The 22,510-nt window shown below is 54.2% G+C and overlaps 1 protein-coding gene across 5 annotated transcripts in view; it reads left to right on the top strand.

Moving 5' to 3' along the window:
* Positions 1-22,510, top strand: part of Mgmt (O-6-methylguanine-DNA methyltransferase) — a 238,775-nt gene that overhangs the window by 177,920 nt on the left and 38,345 nt on the right. For all 5 annotated transcript variants that reach the window (XM_047553762.1, XM_047553763.1, XM_047553761.1 and 2 more), the window contains one exon: positions 15,463-15,623. In XM_047553762.1, coding sequence (XP_047409718.1) covers positions 15,463-15,623 — 161 coding nt within the window. The remainder of the gene's footprint in view (positions 1-15,462; positions 15,624-22,510) is intronic.

Genomic DNA, 22,510 nt, shown 5'->3' on the forward strand with positions numbered 1-22,510 from the left:
CACCATCCATCCTGAGCATGTGCAGAAGGCTCTGGCGGCAGCTGTGGGGAGTGGGGAGGTCTCTGGCCATGCGGGCTGTGCCTGTGGAGGCCTAGCAGAGTCAGTCCTGAGGCTGTACGCTGCGCCTTGAGGGAGCCCTGGAGGGTGCCATGTTTACAGGCTCCTGGGCGAGCCCTGGGCTGGGGAGACTGGGGAGAGTGGGGAGGGGCCCCAAACAGGGGTGCTGTGCATTGGGCAGAGGTCAGAATGGGGGACTGGTTTCAGGCACCCAGACCAGAGGAGAGAGGCACTGTGTAGGCAGCAAAGGACAGAGAGGCCAGATCCGCCCACCCTGAGTCCAGGGCGCGTGTGTGGACTCTGATGCTCGTGTGGGGAGTCTGGCCTCGCTCTGCACACTTGAGGAGTCAGGAAGGACTGAGAGCAGGACAGTGACGTCAACCAGGCAGGATCTCTGGGCATGACGCGTGTGCAGTGACTAGCTCGATGGCTCTGGTGGCTGTCCAGGCTGGCCTGGCAGCTGGGCATGTGGCCATGGAGGGAAGGGAGAGGAGGACCCTCACACTCACAGAGCTGCAGGCCGTGTCAGCAGCAGGGCAGGTCTGGGATGGGCCTCTTGTGTGGGTAATGGTCTCTCAAGTTGCAGGTGGTGGCCTTCAGAATTGGGGGCGGTGAGGGGCAGGCCTCTGAGGGCAGGGCATCTGCATCTGTCCCCAGCCGTTCTCTGTAGTGAGTGATGCCCACTTGCAGAGCCTTGGCCAGCAGTCAGGGTGAGGTGATCAGAAGCAAGAGCAGGGACCACTGGCAGGAGGAGAAGTGGACAGAGTTGTGAGGTCCACGGAGTAGAGGCTGCTGAGACTCGGAGGACGTCAGTACCAAGCACCTGGGGCTCGTTTGTGGTCTCAGAGAGGACAGTGCCCCTGAGGCTGTGGTTGTCACATACCACCACAGAGGATGGAGCAGAGGAGGGTGAAAATGGAGAGGGGTAAAGAACCAGAGCCCAGCAGGCTGCAGAGCCATGGGCAGAGAGGACCTGGGAGTCCCCTGTCACGTGGACACTGCAGAGTGAACATGGGAGGCATGACAGGAACTGACCACATGTGCACTGAAGCAGGCTCCTCAGGCCTGGTCCTCGTGGTTGGTGGAGGGACTTGTCTGAGAATGTGCTGTGCTGATGCACTCTCTGGATTGAAAGTGCTGGAGACCAGGTTTGGGAGGCCGCAGCTCAGGTGCTGGGGCAAAGGTGTGCATTTTAGTCCCTGCCTATTGCTTCGTAGCCTGTGGCCTCATAGAGTTACTAGTTGCACATAGCCGTGGTTTCCTCACCAGAGCCAGAATCCAGATGCCTGCCCCCACCTTGAGAGGATCGATGGGGGAGTGCAGGTGCCTGGTCCCTGGGGATGCTCATCAGCCACCATTGCTGCAGCGGCCTGGTTCTTCAGTGCCACCCAGATGCACAGCGTGTAGAATTAGCAGAGGAGTCAAGTTAGGATTTGAGCAGTGTGTGGACCTGGGTGTTGCAGGGAGAGCCAGCATAGAGGCAGGCAGACTTGGGAATGGTGGGCATGGTGTAGAGAGCTGAGGAGAGGTTGGGCCAGCATGAGTCTCGGGCAGTGCCCATAGCTGCCTCCTACACAGGACCTCCTTTGTAGGCCAGGCATCTGTCACAACTGCCCAGCTCAGCAACAGTATATGAAAACAAATGGGTGTGGCAGAGTGCCAATAAAACTTTATTTTCAAGCTCAGATGGTCGGTGGGATTTGGCCCCATCATGCTGACCATGGAGACCTTGGAGAACCCTGCCCAGGGAGGAATGGGAGCCAGGTGATGGTTGAGAAGCCTGTGAGCCAGTAGTAGGAACGTGTCAGCTGCTCTGCTGGCCTGGGATCAGGGGCCAGCTAGGGTCCTCAGACAGGAAGGAGGAAGACACTCTCAGAGCATGCTCGGGGATGACAGTAGCCCCTGATCTGATGACTGCACTCCATCCGCTGTCCCCAGTCTGGTGGGTACAGCACCCCAGTAGACTGTTCAGGGTGAGCACAGCTCTCAGCAGGGACTAGCAGGGCAGGGTCTGCTATGCAGAAATGAGCCCATGTGCTCATAATGCAGTATTGACACATGGCCAAGAGAGAGTCACCTGGAGACTTGAATGTCTGGTGATTACATTCCCCTCCCATGGTCTTCTGAGTCAGAAGACCTGGGACCCCAGGAAGGGGGACAGTCAGAAATGCAAACACACCCCTGGCCTTGATCCCTGTTTCTCAAATGGAGTCTGTACTTCCAGGGATCTGAGTTCTGTGAGATTTGTCAAGTTGTTTTCTTTGCAGTTAAAATCTTAAACATCTCACTGTCATGAAGATAAAGTGCTAGGACATGAATTTGCAGTTGAAAGCTACTTTGACATAAGAACTACCTTTTCTATATTTTTTTATACCACAAACTAGAATTTTCTTGAGCATTTCAGAGTCCTTTCCTGTCCAAAGAGGAGAGACTCTTGTTCCCTTGATTTGGTGAGTCAGGAGGCCAGTAGCCTACAACCTCGCCATGGGGATTGGATGACCCCATGTGGGGGCAGCCGACAGAGGACATGCTGTGCGGGTGCGGGTGGCCCACTGCATTGGGTGCCAGGGAAATAAAGCTGCCTCTCAGCGGCTCTTCCTGCCCTTCTGCTTCCCTGGGGCGCCAGGTGAGTTTCGGGGTGAAAGCAGGCAAAGGATGAAATGGGAAACACTGCCGGGCTCCAGGACTTGCGTGCAGGGCCTCTACCTTTACGGCTGTCAGAACACCTGTAAATAACTGCTGGGTTTTTGCTGGAAAGCCCTGGGACCCCTCCTCCTCTCTCCCCTGGGAGGCTTGGAAGCGGGCCAGGCTTGAGGTCCACTGACCCGACCCACCTGTTGGAGGTGTGGCAGCCTCGCAGAGGGCGGCACTGATTCTTGAAGAGGAGAGGCGCATAAAGTTGGAGCTGGTGCTTCCTGAAGGAGCCGAGCGGCTGTCCTGTCCCCAACATGCCCTCCCTGCCCTGCCTCCTGGCTTTTTGGGCCACTGTGTTCCTCCCAGGCCTCTCCCACCCCGTTCTCTCTCGCTCTCACTTGGAACATAGCAGGCTCTTTCTGGGTGGAGTTCTGGCCGGAAGAGCTGAGGCTGCAGCTGAACTGGGTCTCAGCCCTGCAGAAGGAAGAGCAGGACCCGGGGGGCAGAGCGCGGCGAGCCCTGGGGAAACTGGCCACCAGGAGGGCGCTCGTGGTTTTCAGTGCCAGGGACCCCACCTGTGGGAAAGGAGCAACTGTGTTCTGCTTCTCGGGATGCACTTCTTACAGATATTCGTACTTGGGGGGGAAGATGGATTTCAATAATGTGAGCTTTACATTTCCCTCTGCAGTTAACGTTGTTTTATTACTCCATATTCTTGCCAGAAAGTGCATTTTAAGTTTCAATTCAAAATTAAATATGACCTCAGTGTTTTAAAACACAGTTATATTAACTGTCCATTTAATAGTTACTTAAGTTTTTTGGCCATTAACGTGAAGTCAGTCTCCCTGTCAGATATTAAAGGCAGCATTCTCAGCTCTGCTGACCCGCTGAGGCGTTCCAGCTGCAGCCGTCCAGGGCGGAGCTGGGGCTTCCTGGAAGTGAGCTGTGGAAATTGTTCCAGAGGTCTCGGTGCCCCACACCGTGCGCTCTGCTTTCCTCTGAAAACCCCACTGTTTGATAATAGGGAACTCGCTATTATTTATTTAAAACTGTACAAACCAATTTACAAGACAGGTAATTTAGTGGCAGGATTATTTATTAATGAGCCCAGTCTACAAGTTAATGGGACTGAACCCCACGGAGGTCAACCCTCATCTAATCCACGCCTTTTGGAAAGAGCAAGGCAGTGTCTTCAGATCGCTTAGTTATTATCTTAAATTTTAAATTAGGTACTCCATTGCTAAAATGGAAGATCACTTTCTTCTGACTCTCAGGATGGCCGAGCTGGCCTGCAAGCTGCAGGATCAATACTAAGCTGTACTGGGTGGGTGTGTTTCACCCTGTTGGAGGCTCCGAGGAGGAAGCGGCCTGCTTTGGAGGTGGGTGGGTGGCATTCAGTCACTCTGGCTGCCCCGCAGAAGCTCATCATCTGGGGTTTCCTGCTGCTGCTTGCAGTCCACGGGAGGAGCACGCGGTCCCTGCTGCCCACGGCTGTATTTTCCTGGGCCCCCCATTGTCTTCTGGTGCAGATGGGAAGGTGGTGCCCACAGAGCGGGTCCCTGAGGGCCACGGGGCAGCCAAGCTCTCCCCGTGGCCTCTTCACTCCTCTCTTAACAGCTGAGTGGACTCTTCTCGAGTCTGGGAACCTGGAGGAGGAAGGTGAGAGTAGCTGCTGGAATGCAGGACTCTGGGCTCCTGGAAGGAGGATGAGCTCACGGCTTAGCCCCAGCTCCTCTTCCCTGTGTTTCTTCTCCCTGTTCAGTGGGTCGCCTAACTCCAGGAGTGGGGAGCAGAGCAGACACAGAGGAAGCCCCTTCGTCTTGTGTCTTCAAGTCTGCACCGTTTTCAGGCTTTGACTGTAGGTCTATCAAAGTAAGCAAAATTGGAAGTGATGCTCATCCCTGGGCTTCAGCAAACTGTTATTCTGCAGGCGGCTACCAGATCCGGAAAGGCAGAGAAATGCGACTCTCGCTCTTCAAGGAATCTTGGTGGGTTGTTCTCCCTAAGGAATGGTTTTCAGCAAATTATTCATTGGAAAAATGAAATCTGAAATGCAGGTGTTGTTCAGGGCACGTGCTGGGGTGAGTACCTTAACACCCTGCTTCTCGATTACTCATCCCTTCAGTGGGCAGGATCCCGCTCCAAGACAGGCCGGATGGCCCCCAGAGCTGCAGGGCAGGTGGGCGCTCCAGGGCACTGTCACTCCCCTGGACGCTCGCCTGGCGTGGTCTCCTAGGAGGGCCCCTGTTGAGCTTCAATCCCAGCCCTGCCAGCTACAGTACGGCCCTAACTCATGGCCTGCCAGGCCACGTGAGGCAGCGTGGTGGCCTTAGTCGCTCTGGAGGGTCAGCAGTGGGAGAGGTGGCAGGCCTGTGCATTCAGGCCCTGGCCTCTTACCCGGGAAAAGTAATGTTGTATGTCACGTGGACATGTTCAAACACAAGCATGACCTTCCTTCCAGGGCAAGGGGGCAGCTGTCTGCGGGCCCGAGACCCCATGGTGTGAGCGCCCGGTGTCTGTCTCTCTCTCACTAAGCTTTTAGAGGTAGTGACCCATTTGGGTACTCAGTCTCGTTTTCTTTGAGTAAGAAGGCAGAAGGCCTAGATTGAAAACTGGATTGGGGATTTTATTCCTTTACCTAAAAGTAAAGGAATAAATCCATATGCTTATGGAATATGTGTCATCAAGAATAAAACCTGGGGACAAGGACTTTCCGTGGTGTGGGTGACCATTTGCCTCCATTTGCAGAGATGCGCAGAGCGTTCTCTTTCATGGAGATGGTTCAGATTGTGCTTCAGCCGAGTCCTTGTTCCCTCCCTTGTGTATTTGGCGTGTTGCTGTGTGAGCTCTGGACCTCAGGTTCTTCTGGAGTGTGGGGATACCTCCCTTGGATCATGGGGAGGAATAAATAGATGGCCGTAATTACAGCCTCGTGCACGTGAGGCCTGAGCAGCTAGCAGTGAAGTCGTACACTGGCATCCACCTGCGGTTGTCGTCATATGCTTAGTTGGTCCTTGACTTTGTTCAGGGGACCCCATCTCTCCAGGGTGCTGGGTCCTGCAGTGGAGGTGTATGGGGCTCTGGGTCCTGCAGTGGAGGTGTATGGGCGCTGTGTCCTGCAGTGGAGGTGTACGGGGCGCTAGGTCCTGCAGTGGAGGTGTATGGGGCTCTGTGTCCTGCAGTGGAGGTGTACGGGGCTCTGGGTCCTGCAGTGGAGGTGTACGGGCGCTGTGTCCTGCAGTGGAGGTGTATGGGGCTCTGTGTCCTGCAGTGGAGGTGTACGGGCTCTGTGTCCTGCAGTGGAGGTGTACGGGCTCTGTGTCCTGCAGTGGAGGTGTACGGGGCTCTGGGTCCTGCAGTGGAGGTGTACGGGCGCTGTGTCCTGCAGTGGAGGTGTACGGGCTCTGTGTCCTGCAGTGGAGGTGTACGGGCTCTGTGTCCTGCAGTGGAGGTGTACGGGGCTCTGGGTTCTGCAGTGGAGGTGTACGGGGCTCTGGGTCCTGCAGTGGAGGTGTACGGGCTCTGTGTCCTGCAGTGGAGGTGTACGGGCTCTGTGTCCTGCAGTGGAGGTGTATGGGGCTCTGTGTCCTGCAGTGGAGGTGTATGGGGCTCTGTGTCCTGCAGTGGAGGTGTATGGGGCTCTGTGTCCTGCAGTGGAGGTGTACGGGCTCTGTGTCCTGCAGTGGAGGTGTACGGGCTCTGTGTCCTGCAGTGGAGGTGTACGGGGCTCTGGGTCCTGCAGTGGAGGTGTAATACTAGACGTTCTCTTGGCTGGGACTTCTGGAGCCCACTGCTTTAGGTCTGAGCCGGCTGCTGTGACTGGCCGAATCGGAATGTGAGATTGCACATCACTGAACCATCATCCCTTCCATCTCAAGCTGCGTCTGAGACTTTCCCAGGCTCGCATTGCTTGCTTTCCCTCTTGGCACAGGTTCATGGTGAGAACGGAGGCACACTTGCTGGTGCTTTAATTCCAGGGATGTCCTTGGGCAGGCCCTTAGAACTCGCATCATCTTTTTCTTAGGGTTCCTTGTAAAACCTGTGAAGGCACAGAGCAACGGGTAGCATGGAGTGACTGTCCTCTACTGTCCTGTCTCTGGGCAGAGTTTCCTTATTTTGGCATGTGGGGCAAGGGATCTGATTCATCTTTCTGCTCAGCCTTCCGGGGAGCACACCCTCAGCTGGGCAGAGGCTCTGAAGGTGTCAGGAGGGGAAACTGCAGAATGTGTGCAGGGTAGCCCAGTGTGGAGAAGCCAGAAGCAGAGAGCACTGAGGGCAGGTGGCTGTTGTTCTTGGCCATGTGCATTGGTTAGCTTGGAAAGTGCCAGCAGTTGATCAGATACCCCCCTTGAACTCCACACCCAACCCTGCATGAGTCATCGGGAAGCCCTGTCCACAGATGAGCCCGGAGATTCAGGCGCCTTGATTTCTAAGGTTGGGAAGGAGAATTGTTGAATAATGCAAAGTTACCTAGCCCCAAAGCTCCCTCGGGAAATACACATGCGTTTGAAAGCCCCAACAATTTGATGAGACTAGTGGAAGGACTCTTTAAAAGTATTTTTACAGATGTATAAGCATTTTATTCAAAAGAAGCTAAATTAAACCGGGAGAGAGGAAAGTAGCTTTCATGTGCGTGTGAAACATTGAAAAGCCTCTTTGTTCGCTGCGCGGTGTTAGAAAGCAAAGGCAACACAGACATAAGGCTATTTGAACTCTTTATTTGCCACATTTACAATATTAATAACAGCGTTTCTAGAAGTTGTCACATCAAGTAAAAGATCTTCATTCCAGGCTGTCTTTGGGGGCCAAATTGAGACTGGATGCATGCGTTTAATAAATTGTAGTCTCAAGTAGTCATTTTTGTAAATAATTAGTTTCAGTGAAAGAATAAGTTAGCATATTGTATGCATCTAATGTTGCAAATGTACATACAGCAAACTTTGCTATTAATCAACAGCCGAGCACTGTGAGTGGGGTCTCATACATAATGAATTGTGCTTAAGCCTCATGGGTTTCTTGATAGAAAAATAAAAGAAAACACAAGTGTAGTCAGCTTTTGAATAAAATTTAACTAGATTGCTCTGCATCCTGTAATTGTTTTGGAATCATTAGGGACCTGATCGTTCATCTATAGTTTTGGGGTGTTTTTATCTTCATCTGTCAAATAGCAGAGACTTCTAATGATATGTTAAAGTGTTGATAAAATACAATTATTCTTTTAATGATTTACATTTAGGTGTAAAAGTAAATAGACTTTCTTAAGGCATACTACTCTGCCAAGTATACTATTTAAATTCTTTTAACAGTATATTTTATTGTTGCTGATGTATTTTTAAGAATCAATTATTTTTTAAAGGAAAACAATATATAGTTTGTAGGGGGAGGAGTTGAAAATTTATATAAAATTTTCTCTGTTTTTTGTGGGTACCTTATAATATTGTTGTAAATTTCTTTATGGTCTTACTTAGGTCTGATGTTAATTTCAGCCCCAAATTTTGAGACCTTGGGATGCTCATTAAAAATTGATACCCAGTTTCAGCAGCATGCCTTTGGCCACCCAGAAAGTGAATAAATTGGCACCTCACTAAATTTTGAACTGCTTCTTGCCCTCATGTCGTTGACCTTGGGACATGAGCCATTTGACCAGTGATCAGATTCACGTGGAATCCGTGCCAATGTGGGGTGCAGGGCATACAGACAGGCTGTGGTGTCTGTGTCCATCTTTGTCTGGGCCACACAGGAAAAGCGCAGGGAGACACAGCTGACTTGATGGCCGGCACTCTTACCGGCCCTGCCTCTGGCTCAAGTTGAAACTACCTTCCCCTTCATACCTGTGGGTCTAACCCTGCCTAAATGAAGAATGGATGCCTTCATTACTCATTCCCCATCTGTAATGGTGGAGAGTCTTCTCTTTGTACAGGGCACATCTTCAAAATCAAGTATTGTTAGCCAGTTTTCAGCCACTGTGACAAAATACTTGAGTAAACAACTTAAAGGGAGGAAGGACATTTGGCTCACTGTTTCAGGTCACGGTTGCTTTGGCTCTGTCTTTGGGCCTGTGCAGCACAGTGCACCACGGCAGTAGCACGGGGCGGAGGCAGCTCCTCCTCGTGGTAGCCAGGAAGCAAAGAGCAAGAGGTGGGGGTCAGGGTCCACTTACCTGCTTCCAGGATGCGCCCCCAGAGACCTCCCTCCCTCCCACCGGGCCCATCTCCAAAAGACTCCACCGCCTGCTAATAGCACCACAGGCTGGAGACCAGGCCTTGAGTACCTGGTCCTTTGGGGATGTTTCACATCCAAACTACGGCAGGTGCCAAAACAGCCCGGGAAGTCAGCTAGCAAGCTCAGCCCGTGTGAGCAGCGCATTCTCATCCCGAGAGCTTAGGGGGCAGTGGGGACGTCCTTGTTGACGTGAGTGTAAACGTCCTGCTGTTTCATACGTGTTTACCTTTGTCTTCTCCTGCACTGTCAAGGCTTGTTCTTGGGGTAAAATCTCGGCGAGGTAGGCGCACATGGTCTTGGGGAGCAGAGCACGCTACTCGCTGCTCTGGTCCGCGCCAGCACCCTGGCAGCACGTGCTCCGGCCCAGCCAGGCTCGGGTGTGCCTGTCCCTCAGCTCCTGCTCGCCCCCTCTGGCTTTCCGTCCTGACGGCTGCGCTGCAGGCGGCATTTCTTGTTCCCAAGCATTGGAGCTTCCATTTTCCCTTTTGGATTCTGACTCCTGAATAACTCTGGAATGTGCTGACAGTAGCACAGACTGTCAGCGTACGTGGTGGTGTCGCCCAACAGCCGCTGAGCACCCGGCAGTGCCACAGAACAGTCGGGCACGTCACTCGTTCCTGGGCTGCACGAGACAGTCTGTGAAAGGGGAGTCCTCGGGCCACCCTGCCAGCCCCGGGGCCTCCGGAAGGCCGAGTGTCCACCACACGTTCCGCCTTCACCTCCTGCGTTGTCCTCATGGACGGCTACAGGTGCTGAGGGAAGGGACCTCTGCGCCAACACCCTCGCCAGGAGGCCCGTGCTCAAACGGAGCAGACCCCTGTTGGGTCGGCGTGGAGAGTGGAAGGTCTTTATTCCGCCTTCCCTTTTGAAGAAGTGATCTTCTGCGTTAGCCAGGGGCAGAGCTGGTTTCCTGTCCCCAGTCCTCCCCACGAAGAAAAGCGGCTGAGCCTCGGCGAGAAGGTGCAACTGAATGCAGGACACATCCATCAGACACGAGCAACTCGGCTAGAGTCCTCTAAATTGGAGACGATCGCGGGCCCACCAGTGAGGCTGAGCCAGGGTTCCTCGCACCACGTTTGTGAAGTCACCTCTGCTGCTGTGCACCTCCACAAGCCTCTGAAGTCTGGCGCTCTGTCCTCGCATCCCGAGGCCTCCATGCTGTCTATGCCACATTCTGGAAGCTGGCAGAAGCAAGGTTTACATGGTCAGCCCAGCCAGGGGAGCGTCTCTCATCTAAGGGTGTCTGCTGGGCTGCATGCAGCCTCGACACTGGGTTGTTGCTCCCACAAAGAGCTGCACGCCACCTGCGTCGGCTCCTTGCCAGATTTGGGGGAACTCAGGGCTGTGTAGCTGTTTTCCCTGGGTCACTCTCTGGTGTTATGATTGACATTCCCAAACCATAAGGGACGAATGCCGTCCTAAGGAGGGAGAGTTCGGGAGTGTTCTGAGTCACAGAAAAGATGGCTGTGAGCCCACAGTTCCGCCAGTCCTGAATGGTCCAGTCTTCCCAGTAGAAACGATATTTGGTGCTGATCAGATGTACCTTCTAAAGAACTCTGGGCTTGTTTGTTTATGGCCAATGGGATTTAAGCCACGTGTATTACACTTTAATGTCTTGGAGAGGGAGAGTTCGTTGAGAAATAAGCCTTACTCTTTGCAGCTGATGGACCCTTGAGGCACCCCAAATCTGCACGATCCCATCTCCCACCCAGCTGCTGTGTTTAAAGTTTTGGGTGCATCTGTGACCTGGGAAGGGGGGAGGTGGGTGCCAGGAGTGTGTCTTCTCCCCTTGTGTCACACGCACACAGGCCAGTGCTGGACAAGGACTGGTCCCCAGCAAGGCTTCTGTTGGTCATGCTGTCTGGGCCCCTGGGACCCTGGCTGTGCGCTGCCTGGGGAGAGCCTGGGTCTCTGGCTCCACCCATCGGGTCACCTCACTTGGACTCGTTCAGTCACCTCCCAGCCTCCCACTTCTCTGGGAGTGATGCTGTCCCTCTTCCTTCAGGTTCCGACGGTGCCAGTGTCTTAAAATACAGGTCTCGTGCCAGGGGAGGGAGGGGGCAAGATGGCTTCCCTGGGTGACCCCGTGCTCATGGCTGGAGTTTGTGCTGCGGCTTTAGCCTCTCATCTCCGTTTGAGATCAGGGAAAGGCGATTCCTGTCACCCAAGTCAGAAAGGCAGTGCACCCTGGCACATGCTCTGGCGCCCAGCAGGGGCAGCGGGCCTTGTCACAGGCAGCAGCCCACACAACTTCACGTGGGCTGTCTATGCCCTGAAACGCCAGGAGCTTCCACGGAGGACAGTGTGCTCGGTCCTGTTTGTTTCTAAGGAACCCTGGCCAGCAGTCGGCATTTCTGAAAAGTCCCTAGAGCGGGCTATGTGCAACCCCAGCCTTGCTGTGAAAGTCCCTGTTCATCATCGTCCCGTGGGTAGAAGCCCAAGGAATCCACCAGCTTGTTTAGAACAAAAGGGCCCCAGTGCTCTGATCTTAGCCTCAGAATTATTCTGTGGGTGACAGGTGACATCCCGGCAGGGACCCAGGGAGAAGCAACTCCTGAGCTCATGGAGGGGTGTCTGCTCCTGTGATGCTGGTGTCCCCGCTGGGTCCTGACCCAGCACCCATGGGGCTACTGGGGCTGCCACGGTGTTCTCGAGAGGCAGGGCCCGGCCCCAGCCGTTTGCATCTCAGTGCCAGGTGAGGTGCCAGGAAGACTTGGGTATCGACTTTAAGAGAGCGCGGCCGGGAGCCTGTAATCATCTCAGTGTCGGGGCTCGTCGGTGGGGAAGCCGGAGAAACTCCTCCATCATCAGAGCGGCCGCCAGCAGAACTGTCACACTGCCGCTCTTCCGGGACGAGCCAGGCGAGGTGGGGGAGAGGGCAGGGCAGGAGAATAAATTTCATTTTATTGTAGAAATGGAAATTTGTGTCGTGGCTTTAAAAATCTGATTTTATGTGTGTGTTTAATGCCATTCATTTTAAATGTAGCCTCATAAATCCTTGCTTCAGAATCAAAGCTGTTAATTACATTTCACCCATGACTAGTTATCTAATGCCAATAGAGAAAGAGTTAAAAAGGAGAACTACAGAGTAAATCAGAGGTGAGATCTTTAGCACAAGCATAAAAAATCAATTTAAGATGAATTTTACTACTATAAAAATTCTTCACATATCCTTTTAAGAGCGGGAAATGCTGGGAACCTCAGCTCACATTTCAGTTCCCGGGGCGAGGTGCTCAGGGCTCCTCTACTGAAGGAGTGGGGACTCTGGAGGGGTGGCAGGTGCTGTGCATGCAGTAGCCCCTGCCCTGCAGGGAACGCTGGCTTCCCCCAGGAGCCCCTTCTGTGGTGTGTGATAACCTAGCAGACCCCATAGTCCTGAAGAGCAACCAGAGCTCTTGCACCAGAGGTGCCAAGCCCAGGTGGCCCAGCACAGGGTCTGGAGGCAGGCCCGTCCCTCTGGCGTCCTCTCTTGAGAGTTGCTGCCCAAGGGCATGGCTTCCTGTCTGAGCAGGTGGTGTTGACCCCGCGGCGACTGCTGGCTATCAGCGATCTACTCTGGGCTGAGCTCTGACTTGGTCCGGGGCCCCAAACCATCCCGCTTGCTGGGTTTACAGCCATCCTTGGACCTCCGAATGGCAGAGCGCGTTGCGTAGTTCTCCAGCTTTCCTTCTAGACCTCTCCAGGGTGCGCTTGTTTGGTTAGTAGAAACAGAGCAAGAATATTCTGAAATTGAATAGTAATTAAACCAAGCACAGGGCAGAAGCTCTCCTTTCTGTGGTCAGACAGCTTGCGGGGAAGAAACCAGGCAGTGAGGAGGCAGTGTTTCCACCCAGGAGCCCTCTGAGAGGCCTGTTCTCCGCCTGCAGAGAGAACCCGGCATCCCTCCGGCCTTCCTGGTGCCTGGGCCCGTGAAGGGTTTCCAGGCAGCAGCTCAGACTGAGACAGCAGCCTGTTTGTTCAGGGTCCCGGGCTGACTAGGGCCCTGTGTAGCCTTGCGGCAGCTTGTGAAAGGCCTGGATCTCTTCCACCCAGTTGTATGTCAACAGGATTAGCTGCTCCGTGGGGCTGGATTCTCAGGCTTGACTCGTGTCCCTGTCTGTCCCTACGTGGCCTGCAGGCAAGCTGGTGGCTCCTTTCTCCATCGGTGCCGCGGCTCCTTCCTGACCCACCCATGTTTGCATGCTTGGACAGCCCTCTCCAGCAGCCATGTGTGGGGACCCTGTGTGCCTCTCCCCCGAGGCAGTTCATGCTCAAAGACTCAAGGACTTGGTGGAGATGCTGATGACCACAAAGGCCCCAACTCAGACTCCAGCACCAGCCTATCTACAGAAATGTCTCGTCATTGGCCTGCAGGACCCAGGCCTGCAGTGCTAGAAATGCAGGGAAACCCCACCCTTTCATTGGGTTCCCCCTCGCCAGCAGCAGGAACTGGCGCAGCTCTGCAGGGGCTTACCCCCAATGGGGACAGACTCTGTTCCCCTTGTGCCCTTGGTCTTGGCCACAGCATCCCCATGCCGTGAACCCACAGGGCCCTGCGGGGAGGAGAGCACCATGTATTGACTCCAGTAGAAGCCCTGGCGTGTCCTTAGGCACAGGTTTTCCCTTTTAACAGTCCCATATTGAAGGTGTGAATGTTCTAGAAGGAATGCAGAAGTGGCTTCCATTGAGACTTGCTGTTCTGAGACAGAAGAGCTGCCACTGTGATGTCTGCGCATCAGCCGGCCCAGCTGGCGGTCACCAAGGGAAGGCTCCCGTGTGAGACCGCGTGCGTGGGCACTGCTGCCCTTCTGTGCTGCTGCTTCTGCTGTGAGGTCGTGAGCCTTCGTGACTAGAGGGAAGGCGTGTGGCGCTCCTTGCCTCTGCCGCGTGGTGTGCCTTTGACGACGGGCTTGCCGAGTGTGGCTCCCCGAGGACTAACCCTGCTAGGAGCCATCGGAGCTGGCAGCCTGAGGCAGTGCTCCCGAGGTTCTGGCGACTCCTCCGGTCTAGCCTCCCACCTGCGTGAGCGCAAGTGAGCTAGCTGCTGGTATCCCGTGGTCAAGACGCCAGCCCGTTCTTACTGCTGTAGCCCTGCTGGGGCAGCCAGGGCCTTGTGGCCTCTGGCAGGGACATCCCCCTCGTCGGAGATAAAGTGACCCTCTGTCCTGACATGCAGAACTTGTGCCCACCTTCCCACGACTCGGTATCCTCCTGCCCACACCCGAGATCACCCGCGCACAAGCCCTTTCACTTCTTTGTTCACACTTCACCCCAGGGTGGCCTTGTGGTTCCTCTCTCCACATCTGTCTCATCTGCCGTCCCCCCTCCTGCAGGCACAGCCAGACCTGGGCTCCCAGGCACTTCAGCCCCAACTGTCACACCTGTGCTGGGCCTTGTGTCCAGGTGAACAGAGGCCTCCCGCTTCATCAGGAATGAAGCTCAGGCCTCCCGCTTCATCAGTTTGCTCAGGATGGTGAGAGGACAATACGGTCTGATGATTGACGTGCACACATCAGCCCTCACAGGATGCAGGATGCACAGGAGCTTGGGAAGGATGGGTGCAGGGAGCGTCCTGCACCGACATCCGACTCTGTCCACCTTCCGCCAGAGCCTCAGAAGCTGTGCTATCTGGAAAGGAGAGTGGGAAAGTCGTGCCCTCCAGGCCTGGGAAGACTCATGGAAGCTTGGGCCTGTCCAGGGCTGGCCAGGAGGAAGGTCAGCCAAGACATCAGACCCGGTGTGGGTCCTGAGCAATTGGAATAAAGAGCGGCTCTGCTGTACAACTGCAGGACCCAGGTGGGACAACAAACCATCCAACAGGACGCTCGCTCTGCCTGCGGGGCACAGCCCAGAGGAAGCCCACCAAGATGAGCAGTGGGCTCTGGGAGGGCCCAGTCAAGCCAGAGGAGTGCCCACACAGACGCAGCCAGGCGACAGATGTTTGGGGTTCAAATTCAGGACATCAAGGGCGGGAGATGGTGACCAGGAAGAATGACCAGGAAGACTAGAGAAGGAACCAGCAGTGCTGTCCTGAGGCGCCAGGTCCAAAGTCATCTCCCATGGGGACCAGCCGCTCTGGAGCTTGGGAATGCCAGATAGGATGGGCAAGTGGAGCCAAAGCCACCCAAGACATGGGGTGTGCCCCTGCTGTTGGGGTTCAGAGTGGGTGGTGGGATGTGTGTGTTGCAGTCTGGAGGATATTTTTTTTTCTGTTATTTTTTCCTTCCCCCCACCCCTCCCACCTCTCTTTTCCCTCTATCCAGTCCCTCCTTCCTCCATATTTTTGATCATGAATACTTGATGATTTTGTTGTTGTTGTCTTATAAAGAACAGACTCACCCAAGTCACTTTGTACGTATGGCTCCTGCTCTGGTTTGTCTCTGGCTTCGTGCCTGCAGACCCTTGGAACTCATGTGTGGGCCTTCCATGTCCTAAGCCAGGAGATGGAAGGGTGCATGGGGTGACCCAGCGTCTTCCTGCCCTCCTGCTGGGCAGTGGGTGGAGCAGACATTCCCCCCGCTAGACGCAGTAGCCCCCAAGTTGACTAAGGCCCTGTTGTCCCTTTTGCAGCCCTGAGGAGGCCCCAGCAACTCCTGAGGTTCTCAGCGGCCCAGAGGAAACATCGGAGCCCCTGATGCAGTGCGCAGCCTGGCTGGATGCCTATTTCCACAAGCCCACAGCCATCGAAGGGCTCCCCCTGCCTGCTCTGCACCATCCCGTGTTCCAGAAAGGTTGGTAGCCGCGCCTGACTTGTTGACTGTCCCTGACATCCAGCTCACTTGCTGACCGCACCAACGCCCTGTTTTCACGTTATCTCAGCACGGGTGGCATGTGGCCAGGCTGGAGGACAAGAGCCTGTAGTCTCCACCCATTCCAAGTGGTTGTGTTAGTTTTGGCACGTGGTCACATAATTCTTGGCAAGGGCCGTGAAAATGATGCATGCAGATCAACTCTCGCTGGCTGAAAGGTTGAAACGGGAACACATCTGAATGGCAGTGAGTTTTCAATAAGCTTATTGTTCACTTCAACTACTTGCCTGCCAACCGCCTGAAAATGAGACTCATACGCAGGCAATTAGCCACTTCCGCACACTCACGTGGTGACAGCTACATCAGAGTGGCAGCTACATTGTCTCTTCTCAGATAAACTTTAAATTTAATTCCTCAAACTTAGCATGTTAGATGTGTTCCTAAGCCATGAATTGAGAACTTGTTGCTTCAGTACAGTGTGGTTCATAAAGACACGTAGTCTGCAGCAGCCTAAAAATGTCTTGCCAGACGTTTCTTTAAAAGCTTTTGTTGGGTCTGCTCAGCCCAGAAGTTAATTATAGCAGCTAACATTCTAGACGCATACTGAAAATTTATTTTGGATAGTGATTTTTATAAACAATCATTGCAGTATAAACGAATATCTATTCAAATGTCTACGTGAGGATATATACATATCCTTAAGGATAAAAACTACCCTGAGATTTTAGATATGGAGATTTTAAAGCAATCTTGAATTTCAAAGTGGTGCTAAGTACAATTAAAGGTATTCTAATTGCCGTATGATTTTTCAGCACCAATAGACTTGAAATTGGAGTTGAATGTCCAGGGAAGCAGGTATGGAAGAAGTTCCTGAGTTTGGGCTGGTCCCAGGTTCGCTGACGTGGTCAGGCAGGGGAGTGGATAAAGCAGTGAGCATGTTTGTACAAGATGAACTGAAGCTGCATCTGTGATGCTTGGGGTTCCTCATTGTCCGTATCACGCAGAACTACCTCCAGTTTTTTCTCAGAGCTTCAGAATTTCTAAAAGTGAGTCTCTGGGATGATGGGGAGGCTCCACAGGACATGTGCACATCCAGAGACCCTCCACCGTCCCCCATGAGGCATGAGAGAAGGGCGCGGCCCAGCCCCTGGCCACATCCTGCCTGCTCTGCCCCACCTCCCATCCAGCACCTTGAGTTGGGGGCTGAATTGACGGTAAGGGTGGCCTGGCATGTTGAGCACCTCCACCCACCCTGGGGTGCGCTAGGGTTGCTGCTGTGTAGCGCAGGGAAGTGAGAGACGGATTTGGCTCTTAGAGGAGGACTTGGGAGCCTCACAGCAAGACACTCGGGTGCACTGTCACCACTAGTAACTGTCCTGCCAGGAGCACTGCAGAGCTAGTAAGTGGACTTTCCTTCCCTTAAGTCTAGCAAGTAAGACAGCAGAGGTCTGAGGTCTAGAACAGAATCTTGTCTTACAAAGCAGGTGGGAAAGTATCTGTCTCATCTCATGGGGGGACAAGCCTGTGAAATCCTAAACTTCATCTAAGGTTTGTTGTGTAACTCAGAAATGTAGAGGCTAAAGTGCAAGAAATCGCTAGTTTTCCATGAACCAGACAGTGATACTGGCACAGAGTGGGACCCTACTGGCCTCTTCCCACCAGCGTCCCGGGAGTAGTGCCATGTCAGACCTGGAGAAGGAACCCAGTCGGCCACTGACAAGGACCTAGGCCAGAGGTGAATGACCAGAGAGCCCCAACTTCCTCTGAGCCCCAGAAGAGCACTGAGCCTGCTCACCCGCTCTGATGCCCCACGGTGGTGCTAGCTGACCGCAATCTGGGGACCTGCCTCTGGGACTCCTCAGACACATCCCAGCTTCAGGAGGCCATGCCTGCCTCTCCTGCTAGCTCTGGAGACCACCCCAGGCCCACACACTGACTGTGTCCTATGCAGCAAGTCATGGTGGGTCTTGGTGACCAGGAAGTCCCGCAGTGGCACCGGAGAGGGTGGAGTCACCCACTGCCCCAGCCCTGCAGAGCTGGCAGGCACCTCTCGCTGGCGTGAGCTTCGCTCCTGCACAGTGTGTGGTTGGCAGGCCCTGAGCACCCTTCTTTCTCTCAGAGCCCTAGGGACTGTGAAGCGGGTTCAGACCAGGGTGTTTAGCGTCCCCTGCACCAGGACCACCTTGAGAGTGGTTGCTGCTGAGGCTGGAACTCGGCACATTTCTGTATGTGAAGCCTGGTGTGTCTTTCCCCCTTTTAATTTAGTGCAGTCATTTACTCCTGCTCAGGGACCCGGTATGCGGATTTTCCAGTTTCGAGAAGGGGAGCCGGTGGGTGGTGGTGGTGGCACAGAATTGCCATGCATCCCCCCACCCACTACCCCTCCTGTCTGGCCTCGGTGCAGGTTGCTCCGCAGCAGCTTGCATCTGTTAACACCCGTGAAGGAGGGAAAGTCCTGGGACACCTCAGTCCCCTGGACGCTATGGGCTCACGGAAATTGATCCTCTTTGCAGACTGCAAGGAATGGGTTCATTTTAATTTGAGAAATGTCTTCTGGACTGTTCCATTTCCTGTGCCTGTTTTGAATGTGTTTAACACATTTTGTATATTTTTTTAATCATATCTTACATTTAGACCAGTTCTATCCATTTCAAAAAGCGGTTTGTAACCGAGCCCGCCTTGAGTTCCTGCACATTTGTCTTGTCTTGCTAAAGCCCTGACTTGCAGGCCTCCCTCGGCTCTGTGCCAGGCTCACGTCCTCCTTACACCCCCACACCTGTGCTGCTGAGGGTGCTCTTCTGTCCCCAGGACTGCCTTTCCTTTCCAGGATCCCTCCAAGACATGAGTATGCTGCTCTTGATTTGTTTTTAAGGCTAGCCACAAAAATAGAAAGTTGAGCCACATAAAATTGTTGTTTTTGTGATCAAATTAGCCAATATTGGACATTTCGTTAGGGTCAACCTACTATTTTGGAGAATTTCTAAAGTTTGATTAGTTGCAGGTCAACTATGTGGTTGTTTGTATGTGAAGGGACAACAGACACCCTTCCTGACCAGGAGTCTGCAGGGCCTGGCCCTGTCCCACATCAGGTAGGTGGGCTGCTCCCAAGAAAGAGGGTGTGGCTCCTGAAGGAGTCCTGGTGTCCCGTTGCAGGAGTGAAGGCCCAGGCATCCAGGGTAGGGCCATGCTGTAGTGGACCCAGCCGGCACCCTGGCTTTCTCGCAGATGGCTCGCAATGACCCGGTTCTGGGTTTTCCTTTTAAGGTGATGGGGTGTTCCCTTTTTGATGAAATACTTAACACTTGCCCAGTCCCCTCACTGCTGCTATTGGCTTACAGCTGTGAAACCCAGTGGCACAGAGCAGAGAGCCTGTACTTCCCAACCTGACTGCAGGTGAGCCTGGTGACTGATGCAGAGTGGGGGGGGCACCCACAGCACCGTGTGTGTCTCCGCAGAACCCCTCGTTTCAGGAGGGCCCACAGAAAGCCTGCCCGAGTTACGGGAAAGGCCTTTCAGGGGTGAACTAATTCCCCCCCGAGTCCTGGAAGACTGCCCCCTGCTTGGCCTGCAGTGAGGGGCAGAGGACGGGCAGACATCTCCCTGGCCTTAATCAGAGCAGCCCTTCAAAGCTCCACCTTGCAGAGCCGAGCCCGGGCTGCACCCCCGCCACCCGCTGCTCGCCTGCAGCCCTCACATTGGGGCTGTCACTCACGGGAGGGCAAGTGTGGCCCTCACGACCCCACCTATGCCACGTAGTCTCTCAAGCTCCGCCTGACACCGGGGCTGTCGTGTTCCTGCAGCGAGCCGTGTGGGTCGGTCCACCTGTGTGTCTGCATTGGTGCCCTGGCTGCCAGGGGCATTTCCTCTGGAGCCTCCTGCAGGTCCTCAGCAGAGGGCAGGCTTCACACTTTCAGGCACTTTGCTATTTACAACCTGAACTTTAAACACACACACACACAGCAGTGTGAAGGGATGATCAGTAAGAGGGTGCATCTCAGGATCTGCTGGAGACCACCACCTCACTCTGTTCTCCCATGTCTGGAACAAGGGCAGAGCGAAGTGGCTGACTTGCCGGGATTCTACCTGGTGGGGCCGGAAGGTTCGTAAGCCTCCTTCCAGGCACGTGTTGATCAGAACAAGCTAACAACACTGCACTTGAATCAAGTGGGAAAGAAACAGCTGGTGGAAATGTACTTCTGTCAACCTCAGAGCTGCCGTGCCCCTTTCCAGGGACAACAGACACGGAAACCTGGCCTGCTGGGGCCAAAGCCTGGAAAGGTGAGGATAAAAAGACCCCGTCCAAAGCCCACAGGCCAGACCATCAGGCGTGTCCATTAGCAATGGAGGCCCCAGCCAAGAGCAGCCATCGTCTTGGAGAAGAGAGCCCAGCACATTTCTGGGCAGGATGGCAACGATGAGGTGGAAGGTTAAGGACGGCAGTGGGCAGGAATGAGTGGATGCGTCCACAGCAGGGGTGGAGTGAGCCCTGGGGGTGACTGAGGTGGACGGTGGCCATCTTCATCAGGGACGTTCACTGGCACCCTGTTCCAAGGAGCATGACCCCTGGGGTCGGAAGACCAGGGCCTCCGCACTGCACCCCACTTCAGAGCTGCATGGCAGAGGTTGCTGCTTCCTGTGGGTACAGGCCTCCCTCCCTGAGAGCCAGCCCTGGGAGGTCTGCTTCCCAGGGCAAGAGGCTCCTTGTGTGGTTCCAGTCCCTTTCCTGGTTCACTGCCCAGTTTGCACTTGAACGTCCCCGTCATTTCCAGCCCCTGAGCAGGACAAGGAGGTTAGATGTTTCCGAAGGCAGAACCCTAAGGTAGAGGCCTCTCCAGGCCTGGGGCTCCCAGCCTGAGCAGGAAGCCTCACTTCCCAGGGAGCTCCCCGCAGGTCCCCAGGGGCTGGTGGCTCTCCTGGTTTGCCCTGGCCCTGTGCACACAGGGCTGCCTCCAGGGATTGCCTGGCCTGGCCAGCTCAGGGATGACCAATGTCTGTCCTTGCCCTTCACTTTGACCAAGTGGCTACCGCTTGGCACGTGGGTGAGCTTCATGGGCCCGACGTCCCAAGGCTCAGATCAGGTCCAGCTTGCCCTTGGTGTTTTCAGCGTGGACTCCTGTCTGGCAGTGATCACGGAGCTTGTTCTTTCTTTGTCCCAGGCAACCTCTCGGACTGGGAGAGTTCTTAAAGGTACAAGTGTGATTGGCTCGAGCAAATGGCCTTCTCAAATGTGGTTGTTTCCTTGGCCCTCCATGGGGCAGGAGGCAGGTGTCAGAATGCTCTGGAAACCTTGTTCATAACTTCATGCTTACAAATTCCCATTCTCACCCCTCCCTGAGACACACAGAGATCTCAGGGGAGGCACACACACCCCATTTTGAGAATCACGGCTCTAAAGAAACTCACTAAGCAGAGCGCAGGGCTGGGGAGCAGCACAGGGCAGAGCCCGGCCTGGCCCACACAAGCCTGGGTGCCGTCCCCACACTCTGGGGCTCAGATGCTTCTGCTGACGCTTCCCAGACTTCCCCGTTCTTAACCGCTGGTTACCTGTATCTGTGCACAGGTGAAGCGCTTTGCTTTTGCATTGCCAGCTAAGAAAGTGCTGGGCGTGTGTCCGTGTGTCTGTCTGACCTGGGAGATTGCCCTTAACCAGGTGAGAGGGTCAAGAACCTGTGCATGGGCCCCTTTTTGACGGGAAGAAGAAGTCAGATGTGCTGCAGGTGAACAACTCCACCACCAAGCGCCCGGCCGGGGACCCTGGTAGAGTCTCAGCAGAACTGCCAGAGGCGTGCAGATGGTTTTGGTCAACATACACCGCTACTTAAGTTGGCCAGGGAAGCAATGCTAGGGATTTTTCTGGAGGACTGAGCGACAGAAGTGGCATGCAGGGACAGAGCTTGCTTTGGTTGCGGGATAAGGGCTAACCTTATTTGCGGTCGACCCAGCCGTGGGTCAGCTGATGGTCTAAATACACCTTGCACTTGCCTGGGGAGATCACAGTGAAACACCCCCATCTGTCCTTGGAAGGGACTGATGGCTCAGGGGTCTTCCAGAGGTGTCTGTAATGGAACCATGGCCTGCTAAACCCCAAGGAATCCACATTGTCCCTGTGCAAAGAGCCCTCTGCCTAACTGGACTTTACCGAGGCTCTAGGGAGCACGTTACCCGAGAGCTTCCTCCTGCACCGGGAGGCAGGTGGTCCAAGCCCTATGGCCCAAGGTCTGTATGAGTCAGGAAAGGGAGCTTGAGAACAGGTCACACCGTGTTGCTGAACCAAGCTTGACAGCGGCCAAGAGGGCCGTGTGAAAGCAGCTACATTCAGACCCTGTTGGAGGTAAGCGGGTCCCTGATAGCAGTAAGCTCCTGACTATCATATATGCTGCTTCTATGAGAAAATACCTTAAAATGTGACTTAACGTGTAACCAAGTAATCAAACAGCAAGCCTGTGAAATCCACTGCCAAATGAGTGACCCTCCTCACTCAGGCCGGTGCAGCAAGAGGCCGCTGCAGTGTCCGTCCGACCCGGGCTTGGGCTGCGGCTCCCTCACAGGACAGCCCGTCCTCAGGCCACTGCCGCGAGGAAGGGGCTGATACACCACTCGCTTCAGTGAGCTGGGGTGTGAAAGGGGCTCTGAAAATCAGGGATTTTCTATCAAGTCTGCATTTTAAAGTAAAGAGCAGACTTTCAGCTTGGATGTGCTTTTTAAATTTTTACTCACATCATAATCATCAGCTAAGTAAGTACCACTCTCAAAGGAAATGTTTACGTTAATTTAGTTTGTTGTCACTAAGTGTTGTACGTTCATCTTACAGGTAATGTCAATGCTTTTTGAAATCATCCTAGCAATTGTAGAATCATCTCATACCTGTG

Source organism: Sciurus carolinensis, chromosome 5, assembly GCF_902686445.1.
Source record: "Sciurus carolinensis chromosome 5, mSciCar1.2, whole genome shotgun sequence".
Classification (NCBI taxonomy): Eukaryota; Metazoa; Chordata; class Mammalia; order Rodentia; family Sciuridae; genus Sciurus; species Sciurus carolinensis.